The sequence below is a fragment of the Microcaecilia unicolor genome, chromosome 9, assembly GCF_901765095.1.
Source record: "Microcaecilia unicolor chromosome 9, aMicUni1.1, whole genome shotgun sequence".
Classification (NCBI taxonomy): Eukaryota; Metazoa; Chordata; class Amphibia; order Gymnophiona; family Siphonopidae; genus Microcaecilia; species Microcaecilia unicolor.
In genome coordinates this window covers 30,302,918-30,326,107 of record NC_044039.1, presented here as the reverse complement: position 1 = coordinate 30,326,107, position 23,190 = coordinate 30,302,918, and the positions used below count along the sequence as shown (strand labels likewise).

General features: G+C 41.4%; 1 protein-coding gene across 2 annotated transcripts in view; it reads right to left on the bottom strand.

The window, feature by feature from the left end:
* SYCP3 (synaptonemal complex protein 3) overlaps positions 1–23,190 on the bottom strand; it is a 50,887-nt gene that overhangs the window by 3,434 nt on the left and 24,263 nt on the right. For both annotated transcript variants that reach the window (XM_030215415.1, XM_030215416.1), the window contains exon 6: positions 22,512–22,611. In XM_030215415.1, the coding sequence (XP_030071275.1) occupies positions 22,512–22,611 (100 nt within the window). The remainder of the gene's footprint in view (positions 1–22,511; positions 22,612–23,190) is intronic.

Genomic DNA, 23,190 nt, shown 5'->3' with positions numbered 1-23,190 from the left:
GCAAAAAAAACCTATAGTTTTTTTGGGTTTTTTTTTTTTTTTGCTGTTTCTCAGCAACTACTTGGAATTTCAGCATAAAATTGTACAGCTTTATTTGTTGTTAATATCCATGTTTATGTGCTGAGTGGACTGAGATTAAGTTTAAGCATAGCGAAGTTACAGACTTTTAGCATGACCACCCAGCAATTTTTTTTTGCACGTTCAAAAATGTTTGCACTAGGAGTGGCCTAGTGGTTAGGATGGTGGACTCTGGTCCCGAGGAACTGAGTTCAATTCCCACTTCAGGCACAGCTCCTTGTGACTCTGGGCAAGTCACTTAACCCTCCATTGCCCCAGGTACAAATAAGTACCTGTATATGTAAGCCGCATTGAGCCTGCCATGAGTGGGAAAGCGCGGGATACAAATGTAACTTAAAAAAAAAAAACTACAACCAAAGAAGAGTAAAGAACAAAACTCCACAGTTTGCAGCAAAGCACAAACAAGACAGTGGAGGCAATGAAAAGGCCAATCACTGATACACAAACATCCTTGATGAACTTCTTCAAAATGACTCAAACTACCCTCTTGGTGGTGCAAAAAAGTCCTTTGAGTATCTTCAAGCGACTGGACACAGGACGACTTTCGGCTGTTAGGCCTGCATTAGAAGTCTGAGGACAATTATCATGGGCATTTGATGTGGCACTCTATACTCTCCATGTGCAATAACAGCAAATCATGATAGCGCAAACACGCTTAATGAACTCGATCTCGTGGTGTGCCAGTGCAATACTGCAAATCAGACCACCTGAAACTGCTCTTCTAGACTCCTGCATTGTAAAACTACCGTTATTGGAGAGAAAAAAAACGGGGTACCAGCTTACTGCTAATGACATCACAGTGATGCACACTTTTGTCTGAGGAGCAATGTTGGAGGCCTATCACAAGCTCCACCTAAAGCCCCACACAATCGCCAAACTCAATGAAATGCTGCAGATCAGAGACAACTTGCCACAAGGACTAATTGACAAGGCTGTTAAGAACTTCCCAAAGTGAGTGAAGGCCTCTGTTAAAGCTGGGGGTGGACACAGAGCATTCACTGGGCCTGTGAAATTGACACACTTAACTATTTTATCATTTAAATGATATTTTACAGTTTTAGCTCAAACATTTTTTACACACAAAAATCGCTAGGTAGTAACACCAAAATATGTGTAACATCAACATAGCTTAAGATGTTGTTGTTTAATAGTAAATGTGTAAGTATAATGACTAAATAAATACATTAAATTTCTCATTGAAATTCAAAGTGGTTGCTGTGTAAATTGGGGGGGGGGGCAGCGTATGCCACTCCCCCCCCCCCCCCTCTCGTGCGGGCATTCTATACTTTTTTTTTTTTTTGCCTTACCCTATATATCATGACATTTTCAAAAGGCCTGAACAGCTTTAAAAAAAATGGCTGAGATGAAGGGCACAGAATCCCAAAAAGGCCAGCAATGTATTGTGCCAAAACTATCACAGAACTGCTTCTGCAAACTGAGGAGCCACCAGCCATTAGGCAGCCTGCCGTCTGATCGATATGTATACTACTAGTAAATAAGGCCCGTTTCTGACACAATTGAAACGGGCGCTAGCAAGGTTTTCCTCGGAGTGTGTATGTTTGAGAGAGTGTATGTGAGAGTGACTGTGTGTGAGAGAGTGAATGTGCGAGTGTGTGTGTGTGAGAGAGTGAGTGAGTCTGGGTGCGAGTGTGTCTGTGAGAGAGAGAGAGTGTGTGTGAGAATGAGAGTGTGTGCAAGTGTGTATGTGAGACACAGTGTGTGCGAGAGAGAGTGTGTGTGAGACACAGACTCTGTGAGACTGAGTGTATGAGACCAAGAGAGTGTGTGAGTGGCTGTGTGACACATAGAGAGTGAATGTGATACAGTGTGAGACATAGAGTGTGTGAGAGTGAGAGAGAGAAAGACATTGACTGTGAGAGAGAGTGTGTGTGTGTGTGTGTGTGACAGAGATACCTCCCCCCCCCTCTGGTGTCAGCCCCCCCCCTCTCTGGTGTCTGAGTGTTACTGTGCAGGACGCTGAGCGCTGGCTGTGCTTCAAGGAACTGACCAATCCTATTTAATAGAATGCACCTCCAACATTCTGAAGCCGTGAAACCTCATGTGGTTGGTCACTTCTGCTTGTGACGAACCCGGAAGTACGTGATGTCAATTCAGGAGATAGATACAGAGAGCAAGAATGCCTCAGCCATGCAGTCAGCTTCAGAATGTTGGAGGTGCGTTTTATTATATAGGATTTGTGATGGCATGATACTTCCCTGACCCTGTTAGTAAGGGGGCAGAGGGGGGGAACAAGTGAACCAGTGTCCATGACTGTATTTAGACCAAGATGTTCACACTCAGTTTAGAAGAAAGAGGTGTCAAAAATAGTGATAAGACTTTATTACTCTTCTATTTTTTTTTTTTGATTTATGGAAGTGTTTATTGAAATTTGTTTAACCAGTACAACCGTCATGAAACTCAGTACATATCATTATATAACATTTATATCAAATCACATCCATTAGTCTGAACATAGCTAGACATCAGCAAACAAGAATGCTTAATTCAAAACTGTTTCCACTTCGAATTTTTTCCAAATTTTTGCATATAATGAATCCCCCCCGAGAACTATACCTCCCATCTAGTATCTCGTCCCTCTCTCTCCCCATTACTCTTCTATTTTTATAATTTTTGGTAATGATTGCAATTTCAATCTACCACTAATATCTGAAATAAAGGGTCAAAATTCAAAGGCATTGCTGCCAAATAAGCAGATAAATCATCCAATTATGTTTCTTTAACAGAAATGTAGCAGCTCTAATCGATTTAGGTAGGACTGCTGAATATAAATCCTCAACTTTCCTCTTAAAAGTTAGGTAGATCACATATCTGCATAGCAACTGAATACTGCAGATCCATAACTAAATTTCAGAGCATGCAACTCAAAAGAGATGTGGCTATGGGAAGGCCATCGTCCCGTCAGGGGCATTATAAGTTAGGCACAATGTTATAGAATGCTGTCATCTGTATACCCAAGTGCAAAAAATTACGTGTCAGCATTTACACCAGGTTTTGGCAGGCATAAATGCTTGTTAAATACATGAGAAACTTTTAACTAAAGCACACACAAAAAGGAGTTTTTACAAGCTTATATTTAGCTAATGTCTTGTCATTGGTAGTTTTAAGGTGAGTTACATTCAGGTAGGAGGCCAGATCCAATGCAAGCCCTGTGAGTTGTTAATTTAAAAGAATTCTTAGAATTGTAATCTTTAGAAGCTCCTATGTGATAATTGTGAATTCAAAAAAAATACTACCCCTCCCCCTTTAGCAAATTATTATGGTACTCCTACCTGTTGAAAAATTGTATGTGCCATCTGAAATTTGTAAGCAGATGTCTTTTTTTTAATAACTTATTTTTTCTATTGACAACATCACAATATTCAAAACAACAAACATATACCTGACTTGTAACGTACTACAGACCATACCGTTACCCATCTATTTCCCCATCCCTATTTTAACTCCTTCCCCTCTCCCCTAATGGGTATACACTATCATCAGTATATAGTTTTTACAATCCCAGCCATAGGGCCAGCCTTTACCATTCCTCACTCTCTGCATTATACTGGTCATTACAGACGTCCATAAGTTTTTCTAACTTCCCACTCTGCCTCAACCTAGATCCCTGATGGCGAACCTATGACACGCGTGTCAGCACTGACACGCGTAGCCATTTTCGATGACACGCGGCGCCGCCGCAGTGTGGTCCACCCTCCCTCGCTCCCGGAAACTAACCTTAAAGCCTCCTTTCATGTCGCAGCAAGCAGCAGCAGGGCAGGCCACTCCTTCCTTCCGTGTCCCGCCCTCGCCTTACGTAACGTCCGCGAGGGCAGAGCACAGAAGGAAGGAGGAGAGGTCTGCCCTGCTGCTGCTTGCTGCGACGTGAAAGGAGGCTTTAAGGTTAGTTCTGGGCCCGGTAGCGAGTGGAGGGGGGGCGGTCCTAGTAGCAGTGATTTTTCTCGAAGTGACACCACCCGAGTTATGCTCGTTTTTTTGGCGAATTTTGACACACCAAGCTCAAAAGGTTGCCCATCACTGACCTAGATTGTCAATCTGTTGTGTGAGAGAGCCTCCATACTTCTGCCAATACCTCACTATCATCCAAAAAATGTAGATGATCTGTCCCTTCTCTTCCCACCTCTTCTCAAAAAACCAGAGATAGATTGATTTATATGGAAGGCAGAAACCACCTTTGGAAGAAAAGAAAGGATAGGGCAAACTACCACTTATTCTTTGGAAAGACAAAAATGGTTCTCTGCAAGACATGGCTTGCAACTCCGAAATGCATCGCACCCAAAACTCGCAACTAAAACTTGTTTTTAAAGTAAGGTCTTTTAAGGAGGCTTTCTTTAAAGGAACACAAGGAGCTTTCTACAAGGCCAAAAGAACCAGATTCAAATTCCAAGGGGGAATCACCAGGTGAATTGTATGTTTTAAGAGCTTCACTCTCTTCACCACATCTGGATGTGAACCCAATGATTCATCACCGATTAAATCCCTGTAATAGGCACTTTCAAGAAAGCCAATGCTAGAGCTTTCTCCCAATCATCCTGAAGAAAATCCAAAATGTTGGACAAGGAAGCATTTAAAGGCACTACTTGATGATCAGCACCCCAAACCTCAAATATGTTCCAGGTTGTTACATATACTAGAAAAGTTTACCTCTTCCTAGAGTGCAACAATGTATAACGATGCAAGAAGAATAACCTCTTTTCAAAAAACCTCTCTCAAGAGCCAGCCATATGCTAGAATGGAGCCACATATTGCATCACTACTGTTCCCTGATGCAACAGATTGTAAAATGATTCAATAGTAGGGGTAAGTCATTCAGCTTACGCATTAGCTCCGCATATGACAGCTTTGTGTGCCAATCCAGAGCTATCAGGACTACTCATCCGCAATGAGCTCCTATCCTTTGGATGTCTCTGCCCAGAAGAGGCCAAATAGGAAAGCCATTGTTAATATATGGCCTGGCTTTGGATCTACCACTGGAATAGTGAGGGCCAAAGCTATGAAGCCTAAAATAACTGAAGAAGTACTGACTAGGCCAAATAACAAGTACATGATTTAATATTTGAGAATCTGTAAAAAGCGGTTCTGAATAATGAGTCCTGCTACAAATTGGTACAATTTTTAATTCAAATTCAGCTCCTGTACTGGGGAAAACAAAAACAAAAAGGATGGCTCAGATGAACAAAATGGAGCCTATTACATAGTTCTTAAGATGAACAAAATGGAGCCTATTACAGAGTTCTTAAGATGGTGTGAAAAGTATGTGAAAACTATTGCAACAGGGAACAGGTGTCTCAGAAATGAGATGTGAAAAAAGAACTTGTTCCCAAAACATACTGATAAGCCCGCGTGGGAACGTATCATCTCAGAAATTGAGAGCTAGGTTTCCCACCATTGACTTCTATGGAGAGGTTGTGTATAAAAGAGGGGAAAATGTGCCTTAACTGGGAGTTTTCTCAGAGGGCGAAGCTCTGTCCGGTTGTACTCAGAATCTCTCTGCTGAATGTACCTGATTAAAGTCTGATGTCTGTATTTGTACCAACTTGAAGACTTGTCTTTGGGTAAGAAATAAATAGTATCTATCTATTTAAACCTATCTCTGTCTTTATACTATCTTCTCTTTACCTTACATTTAGCTTACAAGGCAGATCACATACACTCAGTCTCTGGAGAAACTTAGACAGAATTTTAATAGGCATTATCTGGGAACATAAATGGCCCAGAGTATACCTAGATCCAGGAAGACAGAAAGCAGTAGTTATGGGAATTAGATTTCTATTACAGCCCCTAATGCAAACCCAGAGCAGACCTCCTTGTGATTGGGTGACAATGGAAGTTGGAGAAACCATACAGAACCTGGTATGTGAAATAGGTATCTTTAGTCCCCCGTGTGATCTGGAGTCAGAAAGAGGTCCAAGAGGGGGAAATTAAAACAGTGGTGACCAGCCGTATGCTGACCGTTCACTCTATCCTTCTTTCTCTTCTTTTTTTTTGAACGCAAGAGGGGATACTTATATCATTGTGCGTTCAAATGTTCTATGTCATCTTTCCATCTCTTTTTTCTCTTTTTCTCTTATCTCCCTGCTGTTATTCCTTCATTTTTCCCCTATCACGGACCCTGCCCACTTCAGGGGTATTGGGCACCAATGTTCTGTCCGTTCTCACCCCTACTTTAAATACTCTTCTATTCTTCTGTCTTTTTACTTTCTTCCCTGATTTTCTTCATGCCCTGCGCTGAACTAACACACCTGCTTCTCTGCCCTTTTCTATGCTGATCTCTTTTCCCTACTTTGTTAATGCAGTGGGGATGATTCTTTGAGTTCAAATTTTCATTTCTGTTTTTCTATATTCTGTTCTGTTCTTTCTCACCCTCTTTTCTTTCTCCTATCCTGTCCATCTCTTTGATTTGCGAGAGGTGCGCAAGACTGTGCTTGTTGTGTGAAAGATGCATAACAACGAATCCAGGCGACTGCGATTTGGGGTTTGCTGTAAGTTTATTTCAATGTTCAAAATCTTTGGATTGGTCTTTATGCTAGCATACTCGCTTAACAATCCTTAGAGATTGTGCATTTTCTGTTTCCCATTCCACCTTGTGTTCAGTCTTAATCCCTGCTTTTCAAATCCCTGTCCCTCTGTTCTCACTCTGTTCTTTCTTTTTCTTTTCTCCCCAATCCCTTTTCTCCTTTATCCTAACTTCTTCTGCCTACCTCTGCCTATCAGTCCCCTGGGTCTATCCTTGCTCTTTTTGCTTCTGTATGTTCCCGGATCGGGGGAATTTTCTTTACTCTGGGAGAACAGCACGCTTTCAGATTGCTCTCCTCTAAACTCCTTCTGTTTTCTCTGTTCTTAAAACTGACAGCCCCCACCTTTTCACTGCCTTCACTCTGTGTGTGCGACTCTATTCCTCCTCATTCCTTCTCTTGAACTTCCTACAACTCTCTTCTTTTTTCAGCTGCAAACACTAATTACGGGGCTCAGCTTTGTAGCTGCTTACCTCCGTTCAACTGTTGTTTTCCCCTTATCTCTAAATTTCTCTGCCTCCCATGACTTTGAACAAGTGCAAGCCGTATCCAAATCTTTGCGTATTACACTTCTCATAAGACCCTATTCAGTTCTTTTAGTTCTCTGAACTATGCTTTCCCTCTAACAGCCCACAGCCCCCCTTCCTGTCTACATTTCTCTCGGCTATTTTTCCTTACGCTGCATTATAACCTCTGATTTCCGTTTCTCCTTACAGATATATAGTTTCTATCTTATGCTCCGGTGCTATCTTTTCAGCTGTTATGAATAACTGCGTAGTATCTCTTATTCCGTCCTTTTTTTTTCCTTTTGCATCTTTGTGTGTGTCTCTGCACTCCGTCTGATTTGGATTCTTGTGTGAACTATACTGTTCCGTCTCTGCTTTTCTCAGTTCTTATCTCTGTATGCCGCTGTCATATCAGGCACTGGCTTCCACCTGTTTAAATCTGGCTTGGCTTTTTCACTTTGAAGCGCATTTCTTGTCCGTTATTATTTACTGCGTAGTTCACCTAATTGTCCTTTTTCACTGCTGCTCAGTCCTGTGCTCTCACCCCACCCCCATAGCCATTTCTTTTTTCCTTAAATCCAATCTGAATTCCTTCCTAATCCTCCCTGCCCTCTTCTCTGATGCTCCGCCGACTGTTCGTGGTCCGTGGAGAGTTTATAGGGATGTGGCCCGCACGATACTAATTGGGGTAACTTAACACCTTGCATGCACCTTTTTGGCTTCTGGTGCTAACTGGAAATCATTTTTTGATTCCCTGTGGGACTGGTCTTTTTCCTTCCCAGTCCCATGCGCTGTGGGTTTTGGTTTTCTTTCTGGAACACAGCTTGTTACATTGTTAGTAGTTGTTGTATTGCATGTGTGCTCCCTCTTGGGCTCCGAGTCTGCCTTTGTGGATCTGTTTGAGTTTGCCCGAGGAGCTGAAGTTCTAAACCCTTTTTTATTTTCCCTCACATGTTTCTGTAACTTTTAAGAGTTTTCCCTAATAAGCGCTGTAGCTCACTATCTCAAGGACACGACAATCTGGGAAGCTTGCCCACTTTAGCTGCCTTATCAGTTCAGAGGAGGCTCAGTTCATTTTTAAATGCTAAGAAAGTAATTTTTTCCCCTTCTCCGTCCGTTTTTTCTGTTCTATGCTGAAGCGGTACAAGTTAACCGGTCATTTATCCTCCTAAATTCATCTAACTATATCTAATTCTCTGGTATATTTCCTTAGCAGGTATCATAATTGTTAAATGACTTATCTTTTCATGCCTCATGCTGCCAAGTCCGTTAGACGGGCACCTCTGAGCATGTAACAATATACGGATGTATTCTTTTTCTTTCACTTTTAAGATTATGACACCGCATCTTAGTCTAAGACTCTGCATTCTCCTTTTATTAGGACGTTGTCTCCCACTCCCCAAAATTTATGCTCATACTGCTTTGACTTTTGTGCGTTGCCCTCTATTTCAGCTTACTTCCCTTAAACAATAGATACTCTAATGCTTTCTCACTCTGTCTCTAAGTCATGATTTTAAACCCGAGACAGGTTTCTTTATTTTTGCACTGCTAGTGACAGCCTGATAGACTTCATTGTGCTATACCATGTGCCTACAAAGTGTTACAAGAGTATCTTTCCTTCAAACATACATAACTTACCCCTTGGAAAACCGGCTTTCTCCTTCTTTGTCCTAGTGTGGCTTTCTGTGATTACGTTACACTGCTTCTTTAATCTGTTTTTGGTATTATGCTGATTGTTCATTTACGTGGCCCCTCATGATTTATGCTTCATGATCCTGGTTTTCGTACTTTAAACGGTATTACAGATGTTACTTTCTTTTGCCCTGCATAGATATATGTCTTAATGTTCCACTATAATGTCACATTTACCTTAGTATGATTAATACGCATGTATTTCTTGTTGGATGCTTAACTGGTAGTGTTTTAGGAAGACTGTTGCATATTGTGGTTATATTGTTGAGAAGCAACTGTTTTTGTTACATTTAAATGCTATCATATTGTGCTTGTGCTCTATAATACAGGAATATAGCGTGATTTCCAGAGCATGCTAGCTACAGACTCTTTCTTGTAAAAATATTTGTGCTCAAATTCTCATAACTTTTACTTCTATAATGGCAGTGCTGGCCCGCTGCCCATCTATAATCTTTAACACTAAGTTACGTATGTCAAAACTGTCCTACAAGGTTAAGTATTTCACAGTCTTTTTCAGCTTTGTTCGTCTTGCATGACTGAGTTTGTACTGCTTGCCCTAACTTCCTTCCTGTTCCGCTCTACTACCTCCAAGCTTTCCTTTCATAGTTTGCTGTGTGGCAACCTTAGTATACACTGTAAACTAAGGTGCCTTACCCGAAGAGCTCACATGTTTTTCTCCCTTTAAAACAAAATTCTTTCTTGCTACCTTTCTAGCTGTGAACCACACTTCCTGCATTCTATTTAAAACTGCACAGCTACCTTTGTTTCCTCTTGTTATTACAGTTTCGTTCTGTGCACACCCCTGATAAGATTGCTGTTCGGAGTGTGTCCCTTTTTCCTCGTACCCGCTTGTATGTCTCCTTATTTTATTTGTTTATTTATAACTTTCTTTCACCGTTAGCTGGATACACCGATTACGGCGTTCAGCTCTCTAGCCACTTTTGTTTTACTTCTCTCTAATAAAGGAAAGGTCTGTTTCCTCTCGACGGCTGTTTTCAAGTTCTCAGCTTTTTATGACTGAGACTTCTCGCTCTATACTTGCAGTCTCATTTCTCTGTATTTTTGCTTTCCCCATTTACAAGTGCATAGCTGTCTATTTTTCTTTTTTTCTGTGGCTGTTTTATAAATAACTTCCCCTCCATTCTCTGCCCTCTCTGTCTCTCGTATCTGTTAATCTCTAGCTTTGGAATGTATTATCCTGTTTCTAATAATCTCCGGTAATAACCTTTCGCCCTGTACTGCAACGGCACCCTTCTTTTCTCCTGACTATGCTTCCTGCTCTTACATATAGTCTGTCTGTAAGGTTACGTTCTCTTCTCTGCCACTTATTTAAATATATTCCTTTTTAATTTTGATAGTCTCTTGGCTACTATTTTCAGTTGTTTTATTAAATTTGTACTTGTCCTAGCAGTTGTTATCACACCCTTTTAATTTACAATTTATTTTGGGATAATGTTATACTCTTAATTAATGCTTAAGGTTTGTTATTTATTTTCCTATTTGAAATTTGCTTAGACGCTATATGGATTATATCTTGCCCCCGTTATAAGCTAGGCGCTATGCTGTCCCCGCCCATCAGCTTCTATTGCTTGCATTATCTATTTTACTGTTTGTGTTATACTGCGCTAGATATGAGGGGATCTTATTCACTCTCTAGATAAGATTCTCATATAGTTCAGGTTTCTTGTGCTCTGTTTTAATGACGTACTCGTTTTAAAGACCTTAATAGATATGCATATAAAATATGTTTTCCCTTTTCTGTTGAGAAGATGATGACTGCGTGCCATGAGAATACAGCGTTGCTTCACTTCTTCAGTTATTTCCTGTTGGTTCTTTATAACCCAATCCACCTTTTCTTTCCTTCTAATGCTGCAGCTGTTCTGTTTGTCATCATTTAGACATATCATTTCAGTCACTGATTAGTATGTTATGTTATAATGTCTTTGTTAATATACATTTTCTTGCCTTTTGTTGAAATCGGTTTTCCAGTTATATATATGGTTCTCCTCTGTTACCCTTATTATAGTATGTAGTAGTTTCATGTCTTGTTTAAGTCTATATTTTGTTTTCATATACAGCTTCCAACCTACCCTTACAGCTTATTTTTGCCTTACATTACAAATTAGGTAGGCCCAGTTTTTATCATATAATATGTACACTTATCTTTCCTAATTAGTTTTCTTCTTTTACTACAGGTATGAATGAATTTATTTGTACTGTTTGCCCTTGTATTGCAGGCTTTCTTATTGTTACTGTTCCACTCTAATGCTTTTGAGTTTCCTTCTCCTGGTTTGTTGAGTGGAAAATATATTGTCTAGTGAATGATGAACGTGGAATTTTTCACATTTTTTGTCCTGACTAAGGTGTTCCAACTAAAGGCTCTTTTTATGACTGTGACTTTCCCAAAGAGCTTACATTTGTTTTGCTTTGGAATATTTCGTTTTTCTCTCTCTATTTTTCTATCACTTCTATAGTAATTTTCAGGGGCTTTTTCCCTGGGACATACTATACTTTTATTGTTTTCTTATATACCAGTGTCACGCTATAACCATTGGGTTTGATACCGATGTCTGGGACTTACATCCATTGAGGGTGCTCCTTCAATGGATGACGGTATCTCATTTATTAGATTTTGAGCAGACTTCCATTCCATTTTCGGAGTGGCCTGCGGATTCGGCATTATTGCCCATATAGGGGTTACCTGTATAGATGATCGCCGTGACAATAAAGGGACGCCTAAGGCATTGGTTGAGATTGTATACAGGTTGACTGGGGCCCTAAATTTTTGTTCTCTTTTAGACGAATATTTAAGCATCTATTGGGGGTTAGCGACAAAATGGCGAGTGTATTCCCATATATGGCGAGTGTATTCCCATATTTCTAACCGGCGAAAACCAATTAGATCGCTGCCCTTTAATTTTAGAGAACTTATTTTCGCTGTTCGCTAAAATCTTTTTTGGAGTTTTTGCTTCCCCCACTTTTGGGGTTTTCAATATGGCGAGTGTTATCCCATATGTAATCCAAGGCGAGTGTAATCCCATCACATGGTGAGTGTTATCCCATACCAAAATTCATGGCGAGTGTTATCCCATGGTCAATTTCTATAGAAGCATACTCTGGAGGGCAGTATTTTTAGAGTAGGTTATATATAGTAAGTGACACAACTGACTCCTGCGCTATTCTCATATTCATGGCTATCATTTCTTTGTTAATATAACCTGCGGCAAAAGCATAGGGCTTTCCGCCAATTAGTAATTTATATTTTAGGTTCCACTTCTGGGACGCTCTTGAAGACGCGTGAGTATAAAGGTGTTTTCTATACGCATGATGCATGTTTTCCTTTGAATGATCTTCTTTTGCACCCTTTTTATTTATGTATATATATTTATAGAGGTACCTATTATAATTCTTCGAACTAGGATCTAATTTGAGATTTAATTTGCCATTTTACACTGCACACCTCCCCCCCCCCCATGTGGATTGCTTTCCCCTTACTCCTAAATCCATTATGTCCACTCAGTCCTCCACTAGCCCCCTGGAAAGAGTTCTTAACTTTTTCCCCGCTGATAAAAAAGAACTTTCCCGTTTATGTCAGACCTGGCACACTGTTTGGTCCGCTAAAGACCCAGGACTAGAATGGCCAACAAAGGGTTCATTTGATCAGGGTAAGCTCCAAGCTTTGATCTGCTACAATGAATCCAACAAAACCGGAAAATCTAGGGATAAGCATTTAGCTGCTATTAATAAGTTCATACTTATTGCTCAAAATCAGCACGATAGGAGTCTAGCTAAATCCGATACCGATCAAGCCCCTTACCAAGATCCAGTAACACCTACGGCCCCACCACCTTATAATGCTGCAGGTACTACCAAGCTTCTACCATGCGCAGTGGGATATACACCAATACCCCCGGGATATTGTGATAAACCTCAGCTACAGATTTCTCAGGGATCTCAGACGCAGACCCCCTCATCTCAAGGATCACAGACAGCGATACCTTCGCTGCCTGCGGTACATCCCGCTCCTATCAGATTTGACCCACCTACTACCGTACACATTGCCGGTTTAGTTGATCTATCTCTTCCCTCATCACAAAAAGACCCAATTCCAATATCTCAGGGGTCAGTACAAACCCAGACGCCCTTAACCCCTTCAACAACCACCGCCCAATTGCCTACTATTACTACTGTTCCAACGATGCAAGCAACAACCCAGACGCTAACCCCACCACCGCCTCATGTATATCGTACTATTGGAGGCTATGAGATTGAAATACCCCCTCCCATTATTGAGCAATACCCTTGTGTCCCGAACCCACCGGTTCCGGTCACCGTCCAGCACCCTGCCATCAATCAAATTGATGTGGCTGCCCAGACCTCCACTTGTCCTGGTCTAGGATCAGGATTCACCTCACACATGACCACCCAAACGACTACCTACCCACATATAGGGCACCCAACTCAAACATCACCTCCACCACTACGTTTGGACTCTTCTGTCCAAACTGGTCCCTTGCCCGCTGAATCCCTACAGTCTATCCTATCCCAATTGCGACAAATGGGTTTCATTCCATGTAGTCCTGCTACACAAACACGGGCTATTTGTCAGGAACTCTATGATCGGGGTTTCATTAAACCGCCCCCTGCTCCAGTGAACCCTAGATGGGACACGTTAGGTGCACGGCCAATGCGTCCCTTGGTACTCCCAGCCAAACCAGCTAATAAGGAGCGACCGAAGGTTAGACTCTCCCCATTAGACGAAGCATGGGAAGTTTTAAAACAACAACTCCCCACAAAATCGGACATAGAGGATATTCGAAACGAGCCTCCTCCGATGTTCCATTTCTCCCCTTTTTCAGATAGTGAAGTAATCCCTTCCCTTACAGACGATTCACCTCGTTTTACGTTACCTAATACCCCAGTCCCCTCGGAAGAACAATACGGTCACGCATTGGCTAGTATGGGAGATGGCCTCGCGTTTGTTTCAGAGGGACTTCGTTCCTTACGCAAGTCCCTGACAACACAACCGCGCCCTGATACCCCGGACACCGTGGTATCTGTTGCACCAAAATCTGATTTTCCTCAACAACATGATCTTATTTCTCATCATACCAGACAACGCCACCCTCAAAGTTATCTTACTAATGAGGGATCTAACCGCTGCCTTACAGTCATTGATAGTCCCCATCATCCTACAGTTTTGCCCGCCCTAAATACCAGTACAGAACCTATCCTATCTGGTCCACCTAGCACACCTGCTCAATATGTGGCATTACATGAGAATTCATGGCATTATGTTCAACCATGGGTTGATAACCTTGCAGGATGGTCTGAGGCACTCCAGCCCCAGTCCGCCCTTTTTCCACGTGAAGGATCCCTACGACCAGACAAGCTCTCATTAGTGAGAGACCTCATTTATGATCACCCTGACCCTCATTGGGATCAGAAAACAACACTTTATCTAATCCAGGGCTTTCAGGTTTGGAAAAAGTATGAGAATCAGTTTCCCCCAACCGCCACGAAACCATTGGAGAAAATAAAACTTTTTCCCCTGTTGAATAAAATGTCCGGAGGTGTCCCTCATACGGAATATACTCCACTTTCAGCGGTTGAATTGAATAGCCTTATACTACAGCTCCCGGATATTGCACAGGGAGGTAATCGATGGTTGAAGAAATTACAAGACATAACCCTGGGGACCACTCTGTCAGTCGGCGATATGAAAGCGCTCCTGGGCAGAACCCCACACGCTAGTGTCACTGACATATTCACTCAATCGGGCTATGCAAAATTTGTTACAGATACCCAATATGATGGTAACCCTTTGACTGAAATTCAGACAAAAATATTTCAGGAAATCCGGACCATGTATCCAACCCTTAAAGACTTTTCCGTTATCACTTCCCAAAGATGGGAAATGGATTCAGAGCCTATTGAGGCTTATTTACTCAGACTCCAAGACCTATATAAGGAAGAAACAGAGGAAAAATTTGACTCTGATAATGCCCTCCCAGTATTCTACCATTTACTGAAGGGAACCTTACCTTCAGAAATTAAACTTAAGTTGGAGAACACCGTGGGTCTCCACCTGGAAAAATGGCCTAAAATTCGTGAACACATCCTTCATCATTGCAGACGGCTTATTAAAAGCAAGCAAGATGAAGCCCAACATCGTAAGACAATACACACTAACTTGGAAGTGCTGCAGACTGAAGATCTCAAAGAGAAAAGAGCCTCTAGGAGCTCTGACCCTGATACCAATACTCCTGACACTTCTCCCCCTGTTATTGTTATGTATGCTGACCAACGCTATGACAATAATGGCCGAAATCGGCCCTACCGCCCAGACCGTAGAATTGATTACCCAGAAGAACGGGGTCGTCGCTCTCTACCCCAACGAGGTCCCCCAAGGGGCCCTCTTGAGGATACTAGGCGACAACGAGACTACCGTTCCCGGCCTAGCCCTGATCGCTATCCTGATGTGCTCTGTTATCGCTGCCAACAATATGGTCATTATGCTGCTGAATGTCTTCAGACACAGCCATATAGATTTAGAAAATCGCAGGTCCGTCAAAATCCCCCTGAACGGCAGTCATTCCCTTTATGGAACCCGGATCAACACCGTCCGCAGTGACCACAGATTTAGGGATCAATATTACCCACCCCATAATGACTAGGCGTTACCCCAAACCCGATTTGATTTTGTTGCTCTCAGTCACTCATACTACTCAGCTCCTCATTTAGTATCCAGAAACCATTTCTCTGTATGTTTCTGTTTCTATTACAGGTGACATGTCTTTATCTTATATTTTTTTAGGTTTAATTGCAAGTGTATGTTTATGGTACCATACAAATGACCTAACTGAGTCAGCAAGTTCTTTATTTGTTTTTTTGCATACCTTCCCTGGGGAGTTCTTATCAACTGCAGGGATAAGCGATCCCCAGAGGATGTTCATTTTATGTTTTTTTATATAAACCTTAACTGACTTATTTATGCCATTTTTCTCTATACGGGATCCCTTTTAAATAAAAGCTGTGTATTGCACATTTTTAAAATGTTTTCTGCTTTAACTGTTATGCTGTTTAAATTAATGTGACATTCACTTCTTTAGTTTTTTCATGAATATAAAGCCTTCATTTTTGAAATTTCTCTATAATATGTGTGACATCTGAAAGCTTTTCATTGTTTCCTTGTCTAAGAAAGAAGAAATATTTAATAACCAATATCCGTTATATGGAATGAATGCGAAAAATATTCCCTTGAACTGGCCATTTGGGGAAGCATTTTGCGCTGATCATAGATTTTGTACTATTCTTGGACTGAGAATTGGTGAAGCTTTCAAACATAAATTGGGAAAATTATACACTCCACTTTCTGATTCCTTTCTATTCAAAACAGGTTATCACAATATGGCAACTATTACTCTTTTTATCTCTCTGTCTTTCACTGTGAGTGATTGTGAGAAGAACTGGTGTACATTATTTGTGTGCAGCGGTCCTGGAATTTATGCTTTGTGTATTTAACTAACACCTTGCTTCAACTAACTCTTACCACATGGTGGCTTTGTCTTAAAGCGATATGCTTCTCCCTACTTCTTTGACTGACTGAAAAGGGTTACTTAAACTCTATGTGAAGGTCAATCAAGTGGCTGCACTTTTTAATGTTTTTCTTCCATTTGTCTTTTTCGAGGAACCTTTTTCTTGCATTGCCGTCTGAATACGCCTTGCTGCAATTCAGATGTATAATATTTTGTTTTATTTTTATTTTTATATATTTTTTTTTTTTTGGGGGGGATTTTTTATAATTTTTCATTTTCGATGCTTTGTTTCTTACCAAGCCTCTTTCCTGGCCCCTAGCATTCTGACTTCTTTCAATAACTTAACCACATAAATTGCACTACTGGTCTGTTTAAGTTTTGCCTCTCCTCAGATGGATACAGGAATTCCGTTGACGTCCCTCACCGAGGAGACGACTGCTAGCAAAGAAGAACTACCCGATAATGTATCTGATCTGAAGGCTATGTTGCAGCAAAGAATCGCTAAATTAAAAGACAGATGCACAGACCCCAACATTACCTGGTGTGAAAAACGAGACATTATTCAGCGTGAATTTCAACAGATGCATCAATTGGTCCATGAACAAAAGAGACAGGCTCTCCACTTTTTGGCCTCTACCCTTCTTCCTGAATCATCTAGCTCATAAGTCCTGCTGGCCTCCTGAAGCTGAGGGCTCAACCCTTGGTGAATGGTAGTCATCGTAGGTGAAGATTCTATATCTATTGGCGATAAATTGCAACGCATTGCCCTCCATACATCAATAATTGAACATTTACCATCATCTCTAAATTCTAATTGTTTTTTGTAGATACAATTTCATATATACTATTGCTATTTATGTAAATTGGCTTTTCATTATTGAACCCCAATGTTTACATTGACTTTCATGTCTATTCAATTCACCCTGACTGTGCCCACTAAGATATAGCAATGTATCATTCAGGCATACAGTTATTTGCTTATTCCTTTGCCAGCCTCTGGCTCTTGATGGACTGATTATGATGGTGTATGCCTAGAATAAAGATCTATCCAGGCCCAAATGATGTTAGATCCCCCAAGGTTGTAGCAATAATCTTTACACCTTGCAAACTGCTGGACCACAAGTCTTGGGTCCATGTGAAAAATATACGGGTTTACTCAACCGCAGAACCAGATGTTACAAGCCTAACCATCTCAAGACCGGCAACTTCCTTCAGCAAGCCAGCCTGAAAACCCAGCCCTGTTAGATCTCCTTCCAGATTCTTCAACGCTTCCACCGCCTCAACCATGAACTGATACTTAATTTGAGAACTACTGTTGCTGTTTATGGACATTATAGATTCATATTTTGTTTTATTTTTAGTTTTAGCAGTAATCCTGTCTAGAAAAGGTTTTATTTTATTTTCCTATTATTTCCTTTATTGTTCTAATTGTTTTTCTAAGAGTTTCCCCGTTATTTCTGTATGTAACTCAAATTGAAGTTGATATTGCTCAGATACAAGAGTTATGCAATTGTTTAACTCTGGTGTAGGCTTACTTACGTTGCATGTCTTTCTGTAGGTTTGACTAAGCTCCAAGAGGGTAACGGATATATACAATACTTCCCATACTTCCAGGTCATTATGCATATGTCAAGATCCATGCAGACCTTGGTTAATATACCCGCATACCTATATTTCATGGGATTTTGTAAATGATCTCATGGATTAGCCCCATTCATAAAACCTCTCTCACTACAGTAAGCCTCAATCACATAGATATGAATAAGATAGAACCGGCATATGAAAAGGTTGCAGAAAATTATTAGTGTACTAACTATAAGTTTGTGTAGGATTGACATAATTGAAGTATTGTCAGGATGATGAGTTCACACCGTAAACAAAACAAATTGTACCAGTTGACCTTAAGACTCAGATAATTTGATGGCCTCATAGAATACCTTCTGGAATGGATGGTACCACGGTACGTTAACCCTGGTGTCACCCTATGGGATAGGGTGAAGAGGGGAATGTTAATATATGGCCTGGCTTTGGATCTACCACTGGAATAGTGAGGGCCAAAGCTATGAAGCCTAAAATAACTGAAGAAGTACTGACTAGGCCAAATAACAAGTACATGATTTAATATTTGAGAATCTGTAAAAAGCGGTTCTGAATAATGAGTCCTGCTACAAATTGGTACAATTTTTAATTCAAATTCAGCTCCTGTACTGGGGAAAACAAAAACAAAAAGGATGGCTCAGATGAACAAAATGGAGCCTATTACATAGTTCTTAAGATGAACAAAATGGAGCCTATTACAGAGTTCTTAAGATGGTGTGAAAAGTATGTGAAAACTATTGCAACAGGGAACAGGTGTCTCAGAAATGAGATGTGAAAAAAGAACTTGTTCCCAAAACATACTGATAAGCCCGCGTGGGAACGTATCATCTCAGAAATTGAGAGCTAGGTTTCCCACCATTGACTTCTATGGAGAGGTTGTGTATAAAAGAGGGGAAAATGTGCCTTAACTGGGAGTTTTCTCAGAGGGCGAAGCTCTGTCCGGTTGTACTCAGAATCTCTCTGCTGAATGTACCTGATTAAAGTCTGATGTCTGTATTTGTACCAACTTGAAGACTTGTCTTTGGGTAAGAAATAAATAGTATCTATCTATTTAAACCTATCTCTGTCTTTATACTATCTTCTCTTTACCTTACATTTAGCTTACAAGGCAGATCACATACACTCAGTCTCTGGAGAAACTTAGACAGAATTTTAATAGGCATTATCTGGGAACATAAATGGCCCAGAGTATACCTAGATCCAGGAAGACAGAAAGCAGTAGTTATGGGAATTAGATTTCTATTACAGCCCCTAATGCAAACCCAGAGCAGACCTCCTTGTGATTGGGTGACAATGGAAGTTGGAGAAACCATACAGAACCTGGTATGTGAAATAGGTATCTTTAGTCCCCCGTGTGATCTGGAGTCAGAAAGAGGTCCAAGAGGGGGAAATTAAAACACCATATACCTTACTCCTTTGAGTTCACTGCTGAACAGTGCATCTCTATGCCTTCTGATTTTACCTCCTTCTGACAGCTGGAGAACCTGGGCACTAATAAGGTCATACAAAATGACTGCCAAGAGTACTGTGCCCATCTCCAAGGACACCAAATGGGACGAAGTCTCATAATTTGCCAATGAATCATCAGGCAACTTATCAGCCCAGAGAAAACAAGCTCTGGCCACATAACCCCCACAGACCTTTGGTTGACGAGCCAGTGCCAAAACCTTGAAGGCTTGCTTCAAAACAGGCTCCAAATGCCAATCTGCAGATCTTTAAGAACCACTCTACCTTCTACTAGAATTGTCATCTTAGCAACCGCCAACACCAAAACATCCACCTTGGCAAGGCAAAGGCAGAAGGACTCGTTCAGTTGGAGGAACCAGATACAAGTCTACTCATAGACCTCCCTACTTTAAAAGTGAGCACCAGGAGGCTCCCATTTAGCCACAATTATTTTCTTAACAGCCCTATGCATCGGGAAAGATTTAGGGAGTTTCTTAATCCCTTCTAGCAGAGGATCCTCACCAAAAGAAGGTTGGGAAGAACTTTCCTCAAATTCTTAATGCAGATAATACCTGAGAAATTAAGAAAAGTAATTCATCCCTGTGAAATATACAGAAAAGTGTCACATCCTCACGTGGAGAAACTTCAACTTCTTTCAAAACTTCTGCCTCATTGCTCTCCTGAGATGTGCTAAATTTTTCTGTGTCCTAGACCTCCAGTGCTACTGCAGAAACCATATCCTCCTCTTCAACCTCCCAGGATACCCTGGGACGTTTAGCAGCCAACTTAGAATTCCCAGGGAAAATGGAAGGACCACTAGACAGCTCAGGAACTACTGCTGCACCCTGCTTCATAGAAAAGGCTCTGTGCATGAGCAGAACAAATTCTAAGGAAAATAAGCCATACTGTATTGCTAACTGCAGTGCCACATCACTCAAATTCCAGTCCTTACATTGGCAAAAGACCTGGATGTAAACTGCTAACCTGAGAAACTGATTGAGACAAAATGATGGCAGTTCCTTCCAAAAGCAGATCTGTTGGTTTTAACTGAGGATGGGGAACCATGCTCACTTGTGGGGGGGGGGGGGGGGGGGGGGGGGGGGGGGGTACTTAGAAGAGCCCGGAAGAACCCTGACATTCTGCTCCTCACATATTCTTATAGTCCTCCAAACAGAATGTCAGGCTGTGCTGCCATTAAGGGGAAAAAAAAACTTTGCTAAAGAGGTAAAGGATCGTGGATTTGATATACCACCTTTCTGTGGGTACAACCAAGGCGGTTTATGTGTATTATATGCAGGTACTTTCTCTGTCCCTTAGTGGGCTTTACAATCCAAGACAGACAAGTTCCGAAGCTGCGGTGATCAGACAGCCACTCCCTTTACAATGCTGACCCAAGAGGGAAAAAAACAGAGCTAGAATTTTTATTTTTTTAGACACACTGTTCTTGCAAATTCATGTGGATCTTTTTTTTTTTTTCACAAACAGTTGTCAACAGGCACAGCTTCCAAATAAAGGCACTCAAGGACCATTAGCCAAAGAATAGGAATGACAGGGGGGGCACACAAAAAACCCTAACAAAATTTTTTTAAGGTCTTTTGGAGGGGGGGGGGGGGGGGGAAGGGACCTGAAACACCAGAGTGTAACACCTCATCCCTAGTGGGTATCCTAAACAGCTCAAGCCCTACTTGCCAAGGGAACTTAGCCCAGATTGAGGAAAAACACAACCTACTCACTTAAATTAAAATAATTCTCTTTTTCCTACCAGACCAGGAGCTGCACAAGATATCCTCCTATCACCTGCTAAAGACTAAGAAATACTGGCTGGCATGAGTATGTACAGGATACTTGTATGATTGTCACAGCTCATTAGTTCTCAGTTTCCTCATGCTGGTAGATGTGCACGTACGGAATTCAAAAATGCGTGGGATAAACATAAAGGAATCCTGTTCAGAAGGAATGGATCCTCAGAAGCTTAGCAGAGATTAGGTGGCAGCACCAGTGGTTGGGAGGTGGAGGTGGGGCTAGTGCTGGGCAGACTTCTATGGTCTTTTGCCCTGAAAATGGCAGATACAAATCAAGGTCAGGTATACATATAAAAGTAGCGCATATGAGTTTATCTTGTTGGGCAGACTGGATGGACCGTACAGATCTTTTTCTGCCGTCACCTACTATCTATCTATATAATTCACAACCCCAACATTCTAAATGAAGCCACCACCGGAAGTTGAAGCGTCGAGATCAGCTTTCCCCACAGGAAGTTGAGGCGTCGAGATAGCGTTTTCCCCATCAGTGTGTGCCCCGCCCTCGCGTCACTACGTGATGACGACGAAGGCGGAGCACTGACACTGCGTGAAACGGAGCGCCAGCAGCAATGAAGACATAACCGCTCACTTACACTGCAGCACCGACAACACGAACAGCGCTGACAGAAGAAATCCATTTGGATGGCCATGCTCCTGCTCTCCGTATGTGAGTCACCCCGCCCCCCCCCCAATCAAGCTAGCGCCCGTTTCATTGCTCTGAGAAATGGGCCTTCTTTACTAGTGTTACTATATAGACTGGTTTAGAGGGATGATAAGGAACAAGCTGTTATTTCTAACTATATTCAAACTATTTTCTACTACTGAATGTCATTATATAGCAAAACTAACACCATCCCAAAACATATTTTCTATTATCAAGGAAACCAAAAATACATAGTAACATAGTAGATGACGGCAGAAAAAGACCTGCACGGTCCATCCAGTCTGCCCAACAAGATAACTCATATTTGCTACTTTTTGTGTATACCCTACTTTGATTTGTATCTGTGCTCTTCAGGGCACAGACCGTATAAGTCTGCCCAGCACTATCCCCGCCTCCCAACCACCAGTCCTGCTTCCCACCACCGGCTCTGTCACAGACCGTATAAGTCTGCCCAGCACTACCCCCACCTCCCAACCACCAGTTCCGCTTCCCACCACCGGCTCTGGCACAGACCGTATAAAAATAAAATATAAATTGTCACAGATCAATTAAGACTTAAAATTAGGAAGAAATCAGGCTCTTTGAACCTGAGAATACAATGTTTGTTGACAAAATGTGGGTATTAGGTATATTTAAGTAGCCAACTGGCTTACAGTTATTTTTTCTTCCTGTTCTTCAGATTTTTGCACATCCACTTCCCATTGCTGGAATAATGTCACAAACTGCTGGGAATATTCATTGTTGAGCTTCTGCCTAGAAAACAGTATAATTACAAATATTCCATTTTCAGTAAAGCTCATAATATGGTTTGTTCCCTCACAGCGTGGAGGGAGGCGGGAGTGCCCTAAAAAAGTTGCAAAATCTACCATTAAATGAAATTTATAAACTGAAAACACTTTGTTCCAATAAAGCAGATAGCCTAAAACACATTATCATGGTCTGAATTTAAGTCTAAATAGCATGGAATACATAATCCAATGTATGTGTGTTCAGTATTCACTGGCATTTTGTGTCTGTCTGTGTGTGTGTGTGTGTCATGAAAGACAAAAAAAGGCTGTGGCCAAAATGTCAAGTCAATGGTACAAATTGGAGTGAGGGAATGAATGATCCTGTTAAGAGGCATAAGCAGAAATGGCCTACATGAAATAAAAAAATGAGCAGTAGCCAGAGCAGCAGAAACTGTGAACTATGCTGTATTGTGTTATATGATCACTTCAAGCTACTGTGACTATCAATATTTCACCAATATCCTATATAATAAAACTCACCCTCAACGTTCTGAGGACACTGACGTCACTGTCAGGTCCTCTGGGCACTTCCTTCCAGTTCGAA